Source organism: Xyrauchen texanus, chromosome 31 (assembly GCF_025860055.1).
Source record: "Xyrauchen texanus isolate HMW12.3.18 chromosome 31, RBS_HiC_50CHRs, whole genome shotgun sequence".
Taxonomy (NCBI): domain Eukaryota; kingdom Metazoa; phylum Chordata; class Actinopteri; order Cypriniformes; family Catostomidae; genus Xyrauchen; species Xyrauchen texanus.
The window spans coordinates 19,495,379-19,513,000 of NC_068306.1; the positions used below are offsets into that span (position 1 = coordinate 19,495,379).

General features: G+C 40.1%; 1 protein-coding gene across 1 annotated transcript in view; it reads left to right on the plus strand.

Moving 5' to 3' along the window:
• Positions 1-17,622, plus strand: part of LOC127625452 (A disintegrin and metalloproteinase with thrombospondin motifs 2-like) — a 99,056-nt gene that overhangs the window by 49,042 nt on the left and 32,392 nt on the right. The window contains exons 4-8 of the mRNA XM_052100752.1: positions 10,425-10,627; positions 15,082-15,165; positions 15,831-15,987; positions 16,271-16,376; positions 16,896-17,039. Coding sequence (XP_051956712.1) covers positions 10,425-10,627; positions 15,082-15,165; positions 15,831-15,987; positions 16,271-16,376; positions 16,896-17,039 — 694 coding nt within the window. The remainder of the gene's footprint in view (positions 1-10,424; positions 10,628-15,081; positions 15,166-15,830; positions 15,988-16,270; positions 16,377-16,895; positions 17,040-17,622) is intronic.

Consider the following 17,622-nt stretch of genomic DNA (forward strand, 5'->3'; position numbering starts at 1 on the left):
GGTAGACATATAAAACTGGTAGAAATTTTGCAACAGGTCCACATTTTGGATTATCGTCTGAATCGCAGTTATGCAAAACTGGCACCATGTGGCAAGAAATATGCACCTCATTATATTCACGTAACAAGTGCGCGGTACACATTCTGTCTGAGAAATGGAGGAGGAAGGTGGAGCGGCTTCACGTGAGACTGAGAGAATTGAAGAAACAGGGTTTTTCCAGGTACTGACAATTTTCCGGCGGTTGCTTAAGCAAAATTCCGGACCACGGAAGGAATTTCAATTACATAAATCTCACGTTCTGAATATGCTTCTCATCAGACATACACAGCTGTGTTTCACATGATTTTTGCGCACGCTAGCTCTGAAGCATTAAAGTGCGCAAAAGTCCAGCAGGCTTTCCAGATTGGGCTCCACAGCCACTTGCGCTACTCAACCCAGTTTCTCACTATCATGGCACAAACTTAAAAACTTGAGTGACCCATTTGAATTCTACTTAGTTTTTAGTTTTATACCTTAAAAAACTATAGAGAAAGTCAAATTCTGAAACCTCGAGAGGGCCTGACATTCTAATAAACACTGATGAGAAAAACAGCTAAAACAATTTGTCATGTGGCAACTATTATGTGTCATCTGTCATGCAGACTTGTTAAACTACACCTCATCACCCTTAATAAAATTCAGTGCGAATAATGATAGATATTAGAAAGCTTTGCTTTCAGAAATTCAAATATTGTCTACAGAGATGACGTAAAGCATTAAGAGCCTAATTAAGTGTTTTATAATAATAATACTAGTCAACAATATCAGATTGAAATATGACATTTAGCATTGTGGTAATGTTGATTACCACTTTTCGAATAACAACAATTTGTTTTTTGTTTTTTACTGTATGTTTGTCAGGTTCCAATTAAAGAGAAAATGATATAAAAGGAAGTAGTTTTCATTTATAAAGTATTTAATTCAATGACTGAATCTTTCAAAAAAAGGGCATTACAATATGGTTGTTTAATATATTAACCAATATATTTTTACTATATTGTGATATATATAGTTTTCGTGATATTAAATTTGTAGTAATGTTATATAAGATTTTATTCATATCGCCCACCAATAGTGCCAGATTTATGGTGCTCGTTTGTCATGTCACACTCGTTTACTGTTTCTGTTAACCTTTGGACGACATTTGATTAGTGTCAGGGCCGTTTGCAAGAGTTTGGCTATTACGCAAACATTTTGCTCATGACGGTTTGTTCATAACATGCTATGTGAAAGCAGTTTTACCTAATCGCCTTGTTTTGTCTTTTGCAGAATTACAAATATATTTGCTCATTAGAAGTTATAAAGAAATATAGCATTCTTATATAAAGAAAATTACACATAGATAGGCAGTTTTGGACAGAGGAATTTTCCTCCTCCTGCCAACATGTGTAAAACAAGCAAAATGGAAATCATGTGAACTACAACTAACCCTTTGTATTGCATCACACATTCATAGTTTTGAGTGTCATGTTGACACACATTAAGGATACTTCTGCTTGAACAAGCAGGTGGACCCGCATTGATGCTGGGACATTTATGCAAGCAACGTAGTTTTTTAATCAGTGCAGTTGTAGTATATGAAAGAAATAAGAGTGGTGGTGGTGTAGTGGACTAAAGCACATAACTGGTAGTCAGAAGGTTGCTGGTTTGATCCCCACAGCCACCACCATTGTGTCCTTGAGCAAGGCACTTAACTCCAGGTTGCTCCAGGGGGGATTGTCCCTGTAATAAGTGCACTGTAAGTCGCTCTGGATTAAAGTGCCTTCCAAATGCATAAATGTAAAATGTAAGATGTAACATTCATAGACAACCAAAATTCATGCAACATCCATAATCATGGATTTATTTTATCCATGTGCCTATCTTTGTAGAAGTAAGTACAGTTTGGTGTGTAAGGATATTTCCTTACAGAATCTGTATGTTTGCATGTCAAGTCCTGTATCTCACAGCAGAGTCAGAGTGGTTTAATTTACTTTGTGTAGCTTTTCATTGTTTTTCCTCACTTGTCACGTCTTTATTTTAACTCCTCGGTGCATATTTTTCCAGGCATTGCCATAACAGTCACATTTGCAAGCACTGAGAAAATGCTAAACTATACATTTGTTTCACTGCGTAAATGTGTTTTTCTCGCAGTGTGTTTTGCAATAATCATTTCTAATTTGGTTCGAGATTAACTTTACGATCAAGAATTTGAAAAGGGAACACAAGAGTTTCTATGGGATATTTATATGAAAACAAGTCGAAAGACTCTTCTTAAGTGTAGTCAAACTTCCTCTGCCATATTTAAAAGGATTTCTTCAGTTGTTAGCAGATTCAAATGACTTTGATTTCATTTTCAAAGCAAAGGTTCTACTTGAAAGCTTCGGTAAGATTTGGTTTTCATTTCATCCTTGCAGTTATTCATGATGCACCCGTTTTCTGAATATAAATAACCCTTTTGAGCCTGATATGTCAGAACTGACAACCCTGGCTCTCATTGATTCGAGGAATTATGATAATTGGCAACAGTTACTGAATGCCCAGCCTTCATCAATATTCTGTACATCAGCACCATTCCTTGATGACTGGCATTGGAAAACCCAGCTACAATTTAAGCAGCAGTGACATAGGTCAGGGCATAACTAGAAGCAGACGTGATCTCTCAACTTGGCAACCAAAAACACAGGAATTGCTTGTTTGTAGCTTTCTATTTTTAGTCAACAGCAAAAGAACTCAATGGCACATTTAAGGCTGTTACCCTTGAAACATGATGACTGTGGTATTCAAATGGGCATCAGCTGACATTGTGATACTCACTTGACTGTGGCAATCAGAGTATAGTGAAGTGATGCTGACTTAACTGTTTTTTTATTGTCACTTCATAGATATACTGTACCTTAATACCAATTTGACAGTTTTCAATGTGTATATCACTGTGTTGCCACTTTGTTTACAATTGCACTAGCATTTCATATTCTTAGCTAAGATTACCTATTGTACATAGGTAATTCCTAGGAAATATTCGTAGGTAAACTCAATCCCGATATCTGAATATACGTACAGTACTTTCCCACTATATAGTGTTGTGGTGGGGTGAGCAAAAGACAAACACCATGGGTGTGGCATCAGGCCTCGGAGATGCATTTGTTTAAAATAATAAACAAAGGAATAAAAGGAGAAAGTGTCCAAAACAAAGGGGAATCTGCCGTCCTTGCAGTGCACTGGGGTTATGTGAACGGATGGGTGGTGGGTAAGTTTGACGCACTCCCCTCCGAGATCCAGGCGTGCAGGGCAGTGGCTTCCATGCTGTGTAAGGGGAAGGGCAACCTGGCATTCTGGACTGTCGGCCATGATGCATGATCCAATCCCAGGCTCCACATTTAATTGGCGCCGGGGATGCAGTGGTAGAAACCAACCTGCTGCGAGGGAGTAGTTGCTACAAACACGGCGACCGGGGGGCAGAGGGGACTGCCCAAGGGAGATGCAGGTCCACCAGAAGAGGAACCGTACCGTGGAAAATACACACAGGGGGATTAATCCATGAAGGCCCATCCTGTGGGGCATGTAATTCAGCACAGAGTAATGGGTCTGGTTGGGGAATTCGCGGACCAGATGGCTAGGGAGGAAGGACATCCAGGGAGCACAAGTTTAGTGGACTCCTGGGCGAAAGAGCACGCGTGATCACCTCAATGGAGGGGAAAGGCGCTATGTGCAAGCGGAACACGCGGTCAGACCTTCCCTATTCCCGAGTTCTATGTGCTCGGAAATGAGAGAACACGGGATGGGGCCGACTCAACCCTGAGATTGTAAAATCTCGTTATGGTATTGGGTGTTGCCAAGCCCGCTGCTCTGTAGATGTCTGCTAGGGAGGTGCCATTGGCCAGTGCCCACGAGGATGCCACACTTCTCGTCGAGTGTGCTCGAACCCGCAAGGGGGCGGGCATGGCCTGGGTGTGATTGGCCAAAGCGATGGTGTCGAAGACCCAGTGGGATAGCCTCTGTTTGGAGACAGCGTTCCTTTCTGCTGTCCACCAAAGCAGACAAAGAGCTGCTCAGAACATCTAAAGCTCTGCATGCAGTCCAGATAGGTACGCAAAGCATGCACCGGACACAGCAATGATAAGGCTGGGTCTGCCTCCTCACGGGGCAGCTTCACTTGCAGGTTCATTACCTCTGAGGGAGTCGTAGGATCCTTGGGCACGTAGCTCGGTCTGGACACCCTCAGCAGCCTCCGCTGCTGAGGGTGTCCAGATGGAGGCGTCCTCTAGACTTGTCAGAACCGGCCCGCCAGGAGTCTACATCCGAAGGCGTGGAGGCGAGTGTACCATGTCCATGGTGCTGTGACTGTAGGTGTTTGGCGCCAGACCACTGTGAGAACTGCGTGTGGGGGCACCGATTAGGTGACCGAAGGAGTGAGGGAACCACTGCCTTTTTCCTGGCAATGTTGGTACCTCAGCCCAGGCAGGGTGTGGCAAAAGAAGGGATGGATTGGTCCAGATACCAACTCCGTAGCAGCCATCTCACTCCTTAGTTTTTTCCTCTCAGGAACACTTGGGAGCCTTCTGGGTCCCGGTATTGGTTCGTGAGATGGGAGTGTCAGCTTCCTGCAGGGAGCTCTACGCTGGGGCTGAGAGCTGGGAAGCGGAGCTGCCTGTTGTTTAGAAGCCGCAGGGGGATGCCCTCACCAAGCAGATGGAGCACGGCTCACGCTGGAATGGCGGCGAGGCATGATGTGTGAGATGGCCTCTGTCTGCTTTCTCACTGCTGAAGACTGCTGTGAAAAGTCTTCAACGGTATCGCCAAATAAGCCGAACTGGGAGATGGGGCATTGAGAAAGCGGGCTTTGTTGGGGTCCCGCACATCACAGATGTTGTTCCTGGATCACGAGTGTGGGCGTCGCCTGTCCGAGTGCCGGTGCTGTGACCTTCATGGCGTGGTCAGTCATCAAGTGCAGTTCCTGCAGTACATCAGGATCAGGACTACCCAAGTGCAGATCTTTAAGTGCCTTGGCCTGGTGGGCTTGCAGGAGGGCCATGGTATACAGGGTGGAGACATCTTGAGGGGCCACTCCGCCATCGATGGTAGTGAGAGCTGAGGAGCAAGGAAGCCAGTTTCGGGCAGTAAAAGGTGCCCTCTACGGTTTCGTCAACTGCGTCATGCACCTCCAGGAAGAAAGGAACCGGGGGGTGGGGGGGAGCTGTGAGCGGCGCCCTGACCCAAGGAACCAGTCATCTAGCCGTGAGGGGTGAGGGGCGGAGGGTTCCAGTCCAGCCCCACGCTCAAGGTGACCCAGGCAAGCATAGCGGATATCTGTGTGTCAGGCTCAGACTGGACGAGCAGACCCAAAGGTGGCAGCTCAGTCGAGTCATCAGCATCAGACGCCGCTGTGACGCTCTCTGATGCAGCGGCAATATCATCATCCAGCTCGTGGGGTGCGAGGGAGAAATCAGACTGGCCATGGGGCGAGCCGGTCTTGCATCGGACCCTGACGGAAGCAAACGAGCATGCTGAGGGCGGGTGGTTTGTGGGGATTTACCCTGTGAAACCGAGCCCGCTGCACTCCCCAAATCGCCTTCATTGCCAGCTGTGCCGGCCCCAATCCCGTAGGAAGGAGGCACGGCTTGGGGGGTGGCTGAAGTGGCTTTCCCTCGGAGGAAAGAAAGCCGTGACTGCAACATTACCATGGGTTATGTTCTCGCACTGAGAAAATTAACCATTCATATAATGCTGCCTGAGTGTGATTGTAGTCCAGACACGCGAGGCAGCTCTTATGACGTCAGAAGCGGAGAAATATCTGCCGCATCCAGGAACTACACAAAGGTGGAAAGACCACGCCAATGTGTATACTCTTTTAGAAGAAACATACTCTTTCACAGGTCTAGTTGCTCGTTAATGAAACGCTGTCAAAGCGCTCAGGGGTGTGGACTGCACTGGAGTGCAGAGAAGGGAGAAAGCCGCTGGTAATGCGCCATAGATCCAACAGCAATGCTCTTAGAGGTGAGTGGAACAGTAGTGGAACACCAGCTTGCTGAACACAAAACCGCTCGTCTCCAAAGAAAAAATCTGACCAAACAGATGCACCATTCCCTCCTTATATACCCGTATGTCCGGGGTAGGGACATGCAAATTCTGTCTGCCAATTTCTCATTTGCCTTTTCGCAAGTTCAGAGTTCACGAGGCCTTCAAGAAAGGCCCCTAGTGTCGCTTTATTTGACACAAAGTCGAGTGAGCGAAAGACTGGAACTCAGGTCACCCTAACATGTTCTTGTTGTCTAATGTATAATTTGACTTTATTCAGAGAACTCTACAGAACTCTTTAGAGAAACAGGGAATATCTGTGGTTAAGCTGTTTAATTTAATCTAATTTTACAGTTTTTTTTAAAACAGTTCATGATGATTGAGAGAGAGAAAAAACAGTTGTCTGTTGCACAAGCAAAGCCTGACCCATTTTATTTAAATTGGTCATGTAATAAACCTCTTATAAACCTTGTCAGATGGTTGTACACGTAGATTCAAATTTATGCGGTTATAGGTCTTCATACACATGAATGGCTGCCATTTGTGTGGTTTTCTTGGCTGCATTCGCAGCATTTTCTCTAACAAATAATATGTTTGTTAACGGTTTGGCAGCAAACCCTCCTAGATCTTGCTTTACATTTGTTTGACAGCAGATATTATTCATTAATAAGGGAGCCGGGGTAGTTTTTATGTGGAAAAGTTGTTACAAGGGCTAAATCCCGGTAACTATAAGGTTTTGAGTTTAAAGTCCAATGGCACAAATGTGTGTTTTCTCTAGCAGCGATTTTGTAGCTCCTTTTTTGTGAAACCTATCCACCAAACTAAAAAATTGTAGAATCAACATATTTTTCAAATAGTCTTTTCTAACTTTATTAAATCATGGACAGTGAGTTTTCTTAATTTAAAATAACCATGTAATTTCAACTTAAATACTTTACTTCAAGTGACCCCAACAAAATGTAACGTGCCGAAATAAATTACACTCTTTTAGTAATGTGCTATCTAGTGACAGGAAATGTTAGCATGCTAAACACATGCTGGTGGGGAGCACTACTGAGTGCAACTTGATCACTATGCTGTGGTTAAAATAGCAACCACTCAATGGATAAACCAAAATGTTGGATACTGAAAATGAATTGGTCCTCAACCTAGGCTCTATTGTAGATCCACACTTCATGATGGCAACCCCCAAAACTACAACATAACAGAAATTCTTCTAAATCTCAACATAACAAAACATGAAACACTAACAATTCTGCAATTGCACAGACACACTTGACACTTCATTTTAACATTTACTCTCCTGTCAAGTTCCATGCAAAGCATGCTGGGAACTAGAAATCATCTGTCCAGTTTCAGTTAACTGAACAAAAATGGTTCATGTTGTCGCAAACACACATGGATTTTTGTTTAGCCGAATCAAATAAATTAATTGAAGTTCCCTTGGTTACATTTTTTTTAGAGTAATATGAACATGGGAGGATTCAGTACAACTAACGATAGTGACTACATTTTTTTGTGTGATAAAACCACACCAGCATACATTCAAGGAAGCACCAGCTGTATAATGAAGGTATAGATTTTAACCGAAAGTTGGAACAGTGTTCTCAAAATAAGTGTATTTTACCTGAAAGTGTCATGCTAGGGCAAGTTTTCAAATAAATTTTACACATGTTGTAAGTATTGTAAATTTAAACAATTTACTAATTACAAAATTGCAATTATAATAATGGTTTGATATTTATGTGTTGCCTTTTACATATTTGCTGTTTCATAATCATTTTAATGTTTACATTTTGCTGTGAAGCCTGAATTACGCTGTTCAATGGTATGCTCCATTGTGACAACATGCCCTGCCTATTACTTGTGTTTTCACAAAATGGCAACCTGTGTTAAATGAACTTCTCCTTTTATTGAATACACTTTTTTTCCTGGGTAATAACAGTGGAAATGTGCAAAAGCTTCTTTCTAGCAAAGACTAAATGTGTCTACAAGTCAATTTCAAAATATAAACTTTCAAATATTCACTGCGTAAAACATGTGACAACTAAGCCTGGTCTCCCCTATACATACAAGACTTGTAAATGCAAGAGTTTCATTACAAGTTCACTTGATTTAAACTAGATGCTTAAACACAAGCCAGAAGTTTATTAAATCTATTTTAAGGCAGCTATAGAAGAAATAGATTTGCTAAGAAATGATATGAAAGCTCTGTTTGCCTCTCTTTGTCATTAATCAGAGGATTTACACTGCTTGCCTCTCCCTAAAGTAGAAACATTAGCCAAGATCCCTCCATTCTGAACCGTAATAGACTATATTTACATATATTACCCTAAAAGTGCTATACGAGGAGAGTTAACTATTAAACAAAGGAATTGAACTGGAACATTTGTTTAAATAAGACTGTAAAGAAAGAGAGAGAGTTCATTATTTGCGTACACCACATACCAAGTGTGCAGTCTCTTACTGGCATGCACATTAACAATTCTGTGTGTATTGATCTAAAAAGAAATCCAGAATGCTTATCCCGAGAAAAAATTTTTATTATGTGTTTCTATTCAGTTGATGTTTTCACCTAAAAACGTTGGTCCAGCTAGGCACTACAGAGTACATGCTTGCAGTGCATTTACATATCTTCATAATATGTGTAGAACTTTTACTTATATTATGATAAATATCACCCTAATGCAGGGGTGTCAAACTTGGTTCTTGGAGGGCCACAGCCCTGCAGAGTTTAGTTCCAGTCCTGCTCCAAAATGCCTCATTGTAGGCACAGGTGTGTTTAATTAGGGTTGGAGCTAAACTCTGCTGGACTGTGGCCCTCCAGGAACTGAGTTTGACACCCCTGCCCTAATGGGATGATATATATAAATAGGGATGATATACTGTATATCAAAATATGTGTATGATGGTACACTAATACATATAAACTAGTATATTATGAAGATATGTAAATGTACTGTATGCATAGAGTTGACATTTTAGTATAATATGATCCTATTATTTTAAATGTAATCACGTTCTTGCATTAAGAACATGTTGCATCTGTTCCTAAAACACAAACAGAAACACAGCTTTCACAGCCTTGGCATACCATGTAAATACCATAGTAAACTAATGTTGTTATCATTTGGTACCATTCTTTTTATCAAAGTGCCATGGTATCATCACCACTGTACCATTCTGCCACCACGGTCATTTATTTTAATCATATTTTTTTGTAAGGGGAGACAAAGTCGTATTTTTTCTGACGATCATTTTACTTTTCTCTACACTTACCCTGTCCCTCACTCGAGCAGTTTTGGCACAGGCAGTTTGAGAGACATGCCTCTGTGGTACCGCATCTGAACATGAAAGCTTTTTGAGTGGAGAGAGTGTTTGGGCTGTGTATTAGGTACAAGAGGGAGAGTGAGGAAGAGGAGAGAGAGAAAGAGAGAAGTACAAAAACATAGAGCAGGGTACTGCACGTGTTTGGGAGATGACAAGGACATGTACATTTTTCACATTTTTGTTTTGTTTAGCACTGTACATTTCCATATTCAAAATATGGATTAGTTTACCCAACAATAAAAATTCTGTCGTTGTTCACTCACCCTCAGGTAGTTATAAATCCATAGGACATTCTGTGGAATGCAAAATGTGAATATTTAAAGCATATCCTGGCGTCTCTTTCCATATAATCAGAGTCAACAGGGACTTTGGCTGTCAAGCTCCAGACTCGACATAAAAGTATCATACATGTAGTCTATACAACTTGTGTGCTTTCTTCCAAGTCTGTAGCCGTGCAGTAACTTTCAATGAGGAACATAATTAAATGCAAGTCGTTATTCACTGAAAATCACTATTCACTGTCCTTGGCACATTCATGAGAGTTCTTGATAGAAGTAGCGATGTCTGTCTGATTCATGAGCAAATCATGATTTTTGAGTCAGATCTTTTTAAGAATCAGTTAATGCAGTTCACAAAACTGAACCTTGACTAATTCACAAATTGGACTAACTGGCTCTCAATTTCAACTCAATAACTCACAGCCGGTCACAGCAGTTAGCAGCTGACTGGATGAGAAGATTGTGAGTGATAACTACTTAATTTTTATAGTGTTCCTCACACAAACCTATAGTCATTTTAGAAGACATGGAATATGGCGCATGAGTCATATGGACCACTTTTATAGTACTTTTATGATGCTTTTTTGTCATTTTGGAGTGTGACAGCACCAATCCTCTTTCACTTTTTATTATGTAGTAAATATGTTCCTTTTTGGGTGCACTGTCACTTTAATCTACATTCTGAACCATATACAATGGCCCTTTGGCAGCAGTCTTAATGTCACACTTGAATGATTCAGTTGAATTGTAAGGATTTCTGAGTGTGTGTCCTACTTGCAGGTTCTCCTCTGGGTGGTCTGGCTGGCATGGATTTCTTACCTCATAGTGTTAAGAAGAGAGCAAATTTTAACACACGAGCACGGCGAGAGACGCACGAAGATGAGATCTTTAACATCGAGGTTCTGCTGGGGGTGGACTGCTCTGTGGTGATGTTCCATGGCAGAGAACATATCCAGAAGTATCTGCTGACTCTTATGAACATTGTAAGTTTCCCTCAAACTATTATCTATTCACAGTGTTCACTTCTTTACAAATGGTGTATAGTAAGTGCATGACGATGTTCACCCCTATGGGACTTAGTATTAAAGGACACTTGGTATTACTCTAAGATCCATCTCAGGTAATCTGATCTAGATACAGTTGTAAATGGGTCCAAAACATTTTGTGATCAGATCACTCAAACCACATTTAGAGGTAGTATGTAAAACTTATGTGACCAAATTATTTTTTGTGTATTGCTAATCTGTCCTAATGCATCCCAGACAACAGTGAAGGACTGCTTATTTGCCTGTAAATTATCCATTGTGCCAAATCAGTGGCTTCAAATCTTTTAAAGAAGGTATACATAGGTGCAAACAGCAATGCACCTTGGTTGACAACTAATGATCTAATAAGGCTATATAACGTGCCATTTAGCTGAAGCTTGTCATTCAGCTAACTTTTCATTTAACTAACATCTGTCATTTGGCTTTTTACTTTTATACAAATTATCTTAAAGCTCAGTAATTGCTGGGACAACTCACCTAGGGCAACATGTGGTTTTGTGGCTTGCAAATAGGCCCTTTTTACACCTGGTATTAAAGTAACTTATATTATAAGCAGTCTATTGATTTTGTCTGCCACAATGTCCCTTTTATGCTGCCCCATGGTGATATCTGACCATGATTATATCAGAAACAAACATTCACTGAAAATTAATGTATGGTTTAACCTGGTCACATTGTAGTCTTTGGAAATAATACACTTGGCCCAGACAAAGTATAGCATAACTGTAGACTTCAGAGTTTGAAGCTTACAGGATTTGAGCGCTTGATCCGGAACCTTCATCTGTCTCCCTGAAAACTGTATGAGTCAAGAAATTCCACCCACATCCCTGACAAGGTTTCCTACCTGAAAGATTGATGTAGTTGAGATCCTGGACAAGACCTGACTTGGCAATGAACCTGCACAACCCTCCTTGTTTTTCTAAAAACTGTTTTCCTATTTCACTTAATTTTCCTCTTTTAAAATGAAAAGTTCACCTCAAAATGTGTATTTTTTTATTATTTACTTGCCCTCAGGTCATTCCAAACCCATATGCTTATACTTTACCTTTTGAACAAAAATTTTGAATTGTAAAAAATCTTCTCACTGCTGTTTTCCATACAACAACAGTTCATTATAACCACGTCTGTCAAGCAGTGCCGCAGCTTGCCAAACTGATGCCCTCCGCAATCGTCGGATGTGGGGGGTGTTTGGTAGGTGTTGCGAGGCACGTTTCAAAAGTGTGAGCGTTAGGCGATCGTCTGTGTTCCGCGACTGCTACAGGGTCCTTGAATAACATATAATGTGCGATTAAGGCCAGCCAGTGGAGTTTCTAGTGCCCCCTTAGAGTTTGAGGGTGCCCTACGTAGACATTTAGGGAAACCTATATAGGGAATATGTAGGGTGCGGCGGTACTACTGTCAAGCTTCCAAAAGCAAAAAAACACCATAAAAGTTTTAATATGTCTTGATTGCTATATTGTATGAGGCCTATTTTAAGAGCACAAGCACTAAGCCCAGTGCTATGCTTTAAGTCACGTGCAAAGTTAATGGTAACGGCCCTACAATTTTTGTATTTTCGTGCAAGCTTGCACTAAATCTAGGCACAAGTGAGTATGGTGAAATTACACACGCAAAGCTTTAATTGGCTGGGTCGATTGCAATTTAATTCAAAAGTTCTTCCATGGATATTGTATCACCTGAGTCCTATTATATAGTCCATTCCCTCAAGCACCAGTGATATAAACAAAGACAGCACATTCATAAGAAAAAGGTAGTGTGAATGGACTGTATGCAATGAATTAGAAAAGTAGAAAAATGGAATTCGTTCTGTTGTGCATCAACTGTGTCCTTGTTGAATGTACAGTAACTTCCATTTTACACATGATCTGTTTGCAGTAAGTATGCAATACATATGCAGTGCGTGCGTGGTGCAGAAGCAGCACGTGCTTGATTGTACATTCACATAAGATGCGTTTGCAGTGCGCAACTGATCCGCGGGTTCTACACTACAACAAGTAGTTTGCCATTTTTTTATTTTAAATATTTAAACATGGTACTTACGTGAAAAGGTAGTATCACAAACATTTTAAATTAAAATGTACCATCCACACAAAAAGCCGAGGAAACTGCCTCCCATGCCTTTTCTTTTGCTTTTGCATTTAAATGTTTATACAAGAAATCCTGAGGCTCAATAAAACTTGTGTTTTTCCACCTCCACGATGAGATGAGTGTCATCCATTATGTCTTGTTTTTCCAAATGTGAGGTAAGGTGGTAGTTCTCACCACCAGCCTGTCACATGATTGCCGCTTTCTGCTGAGATGCGAGTGCCCACCACACACACAATACAACATACTGTGTAGTGTATTTCACATGAAATGTAAGTATTTAAATCATGGCTATTAAAAAGATTAGTATTATGTAACAGTGATTGTGTCGTCATTGCTGTTTAGGCTCTGGATTTCTCTTCAACTGGTTGATTTTACTTAAAAATTTCAATTCATTTAATGAAAAACAAATAACTTAAACCAAAAATATTTCTATATTCAAAATACACTTCAAACTAAATAGAAATATAATCAAAATAATGAAGTGGTCAAAAAATCCAAACATTTTTACCCTCTCCAACTTCTTTAACCGGCCCCTTTTGCTACAACAGGTGGAACAGGTGGAAAATACTAATACAAATTCAATTTTAAATCTAAGCATAATAATAATAATAGTATTTGAAAAATAAACTATGACCTCTAGAAAGTATCACACAAATCTCAAAAACATTTGTTTCATAAAACGGCTACAACAGCCATTTCATTTATAAATAATACACCCACAGTTTCGTGCATACACCCACAGATAGCGCAAACACCCACGACCACTTGCACTTTGCCTTGGCATGAAAATTGACCTTTGAATTAGGACTCTCATGAAAATTGGATAAGACATTGTGCACGATCGTAGCATGTAGCACTGCACTTAGCATGGCCATGAAAATAGAGCCTTATGTCTTCTGAAGCCTTACGATAGCTGTGTGTATTAAGTGACAATGTTTCCCTAAACTCAGTATCTCCACCTGTCTCATGACTAAAAACATAATTTACATCTAGGTGCAACATATTTGATTTCAGAGCTTCATTGTTGTATGGAAAAATTCATTAAAAAAAGTATCTCTCCATCCTTTGTCCATCTGCACAATTCTCTCATACACAGTTCATTCTTGGTTGTGCGGCGGTTCGGTTGCTAAGCTGAAGGCAAGCTCCGGTGAAAGACCTTGCTGCATTATTAATTTAGTCCTAATGATTTTCTGGCACTTTGGCCTCATGCACGTCAATTAGCTACCTAGAAGTAGAGAAATGGACTAATAAAATACCGGCAGGGTCCTGCAAAGGGCCAGAGACAGCCGGTGCTAATGAGAGACTCATAGAAGATATTAGTATTGGGTAAAAGTGTGTGTGTGTGTGTGTGTGCAAGAGAGAGAGAGAGAGAGAGAGAGAGAGAGAGAGAGAGAGAGAGAGGAGGGGAGGGGGGGTGGTTTCTAAACAGAAAAAGAAGTGCTAATGAGAGACTCTGTTAAGCATTGCTGATAACAGTCATTTATGTACCAGGTTAAAGTGTTGTCTTTGCCTAGTGGCTGAGAATGTCTTTGAGCAGAGACATAGTTTCAAGTTGGTAAAGTGTTACCTGGCACTGTCTCTTTGATTTTGCTATTTCATCCTTACCATTGTTTAACTCTTAGCAACTATGATCTTGAAATGTTATTAACAAGTGGTAAAGATTTAATGGGAAATAAGTATATAAAGTGGTTCTCAATTTGTGGTCCGTAAACCACTGTTGGATGAAGAGTTCACCTGATGACTAGAGCTTGATCAAAATTCTCCTATTTTAGTCATTTGTGTAAATGTGTAAATGAGTTGAGTGAAAGCTGAAGTATGGTGTGAGCATAATACATTTGATGTTTCTGGATGGACCATGTGACACTGAAATTCAACTGTAAAAAAATTTAAGGAATTGTTTTCATGGATATCAAGTCAATATATCCGGTAAGAAAGGGGTTACAGATGTGTTCATATACATACAGACACACCTACATACTTGTCCAGGCAACAGAATATCATGATGAGAGTTCAGAGTTCAACAACTGGCCTTCTGAAGGTGACTGTGTGGTTAAGTGCTGTTTTTTAGCTCACGGGATGTAAACTGTGTAAGCTCTTTGACTTTTAAACTTTGTAAGTGTTCTCAGTTCGCCTCTGGCTGTGTGACAGTTTTTTCCGCCTACTTGATTCTGGTAGCGGTGTTATTGCCCAGACAAATTTCACATCCATTCGTCAAATCCAGGCCCCTAGTAGTAAGTTTATGTCTGTTTGGGGGTTTTTCTGTTTGTTTATGCCTTAAGTTTTTCTTATGAATTGTTTCACAGGTGAATGAGATTTATCAGGACAGCTCTCTGGGTGCCCATATTAACGTTGTCCTGGTTAGAATCATGATGCTGTGTTCCTCCAAGGTAAGACTCTATTTGTTGTGTGTTCAACAGCCAGTTTTCTTCTGAAAACATGTTGGATGACAGTGGTTGTATTAACGGCACTTCAAAATGCAACAAATGTTAAAGATATGAAAGATATGAAAATATAATATAATTAACTCCAGAAGCTGTCCAGCAGTGACTGTATTGACGTTTATCACATATACAGTGTCCCCAAAAATATACTGACACTTAAGCCAGGCTAAACAATGTATATATTTCATTATATCAAATATCAAAACAAGTTGCATATATTTAAAGAAATATAGCACAAGCACACTTTTCAAGGAAAGCATTTCACAAAAAGAGGTTTGTTAGGTTTTATATAATATTTGGTTTGAAATAAAGACAAAAAATGTTTAGACAGTTTCTGTTTAGACAAGTTATTTGTTTGCAAATGCCTCTTGGTCTTTAAAATGTTATCCGATGCAATGGCATTAATACATTATTTAAATGTGTCTTAAAGGTCAGAATTATTTTGGGGCCAATTAAATGGGAGGATTATGGTCCTGTTAACAAACATGTAATATCTGATTTGGATAAAATGCTGTTTTCCAGGAAGTAGTTTCTGAAAATACATTTTGTCACTTCAATGTTGTGTATATCTGCATTATGTGTTGCTGTTGTTGTTGTTGTTGATTTTTCAGCCCATGGGTTTGATTGAGCTGGGCAACGCCTCTCAGAGTCTGGAGAACGTGTGTCGCTGGGCCTTCCTGCAGCAGAAAGAGGACAAAAATGATGCAGAATACCATGATCATGCTATTTTCCTAACTAGACAAGAGTTTGGGCCCACTGGCATGCAGGGTAAAATTAGTGACAATTTGACAACTGGGGGCATAAAGTCCAAAGGCTGTGGACAGATGTATAAATGTTTTTGCAGTTCCATTTGGTGATGCTATTGGCACAGAAAATACACACTTCAGCTTTTTTTAAGATATTTGAAGCATTATAGAGAAAATCTAGTTTTTTATATATTTGTTGAAGCCCCAATCTGGCCTCAAAAGTACTTTGACCATGTTGATACTTCAAGATCTAAATGTTTAAATTAGTACATTTAGTTCTAAATGTATCTTATGTCTGTTTTTAGGTTATGCTCCTGTAACAGGCATGTGTCACCCTGTGAGAAGTTGCACTCTGAATCATGAGGATGGTTTCTCCTCTGCTTTTGTTGTGGCCCATGAGACAGGACACGTGTGAGAAAAACTTGACCAGCACTTCCATCATGAAATCTACCATACTACCACATAACTTTAATGTTGCACATCATAACTTCAGTTTGAACAGACAATAGCACACGGTTTACTGACTTTTACAGTCTTTAAAAGTTTATCACATTTGTCACCACACGCTTTGTGTACTCTATTAAGTAGTTTATGCGAAGCTACACTATAAAATACAAAACAGTACATTCTCTCAGCACAGCAACTATAGTCTCTTACTATGCCTATTGTCCTCTTTCAGCAATTGTACCACGTTCTGTTTCACACGTTTGCACATGCACTTTATGTAGAAATGTGTAGGTCTTTTAGTTCTGTGTTTGTTTTATGTTGTTTCATGTTGTTTTTATGTAGCACCATGGTCCTGGAAGAATGTTGTTTCGTTTCACTGTGTACTGTACTAGTTGTATATGGTTGAAATGACAATAAAAGCCATTTGACTTGACTTGACTTGACTTAGTGGGTGATTGTGTGTGTGTTTTGTGTTGTATTCAGGCTGGGGATGGAGCATGATGGCCAGGCAAATGAGTGTGGAGATGAGGTACCCATGGGCAGTATCATGGCTCCTCTGGTTCAAGCAGCCTTTCACCGCTTCCACTGGTCCAGATGCAGTCAACAGGAGCTAGGGCGATACCTCAAGTGAGTTACTGGGCCTCCTATTAGCTGTACATATCCTTTAACCCTCTGGGGTCTGAGGGTGTTTTGGGCCGGGAGACATTTTGACATGCCTTGACATTTGTGTTTTTTTCAGTTGCTTAAAAACTTATTAATGGCTAAAGTCTGATAACACTGTATTCAGCACAACCTGGGCTACAATAATATGTGAGCAACATGTATGTACAGGTTTGTATTTTTGAGAAAATAAAAAAAATTTTTATTAAAAAAGTCATTTAAATAATGCCATATAACACATACTAAACATTTGTCCACTAGACATTTGAGAACTAGATCTTGTAGCCTAGATTTTTTGCTACAAAATGATTAGAAAACCATCCTGATCAATCATTCATACAAAACAATATAGTTATTTAACTTTTGTAAGACACTTTGTGTTAGAAAGGTCATATGCGAGGAGGCGGAATTATCATGAATATTGATAGTAATTCACATCTGAGGAGAAAAAAACCCCTCCCCTGGGCCTATCAATGAGGAATGTGACAGAGAGAGAATAAATGTGAGACTTAATGATCAAAATCAAGTTTTAAGTTAAAATACGTAATCA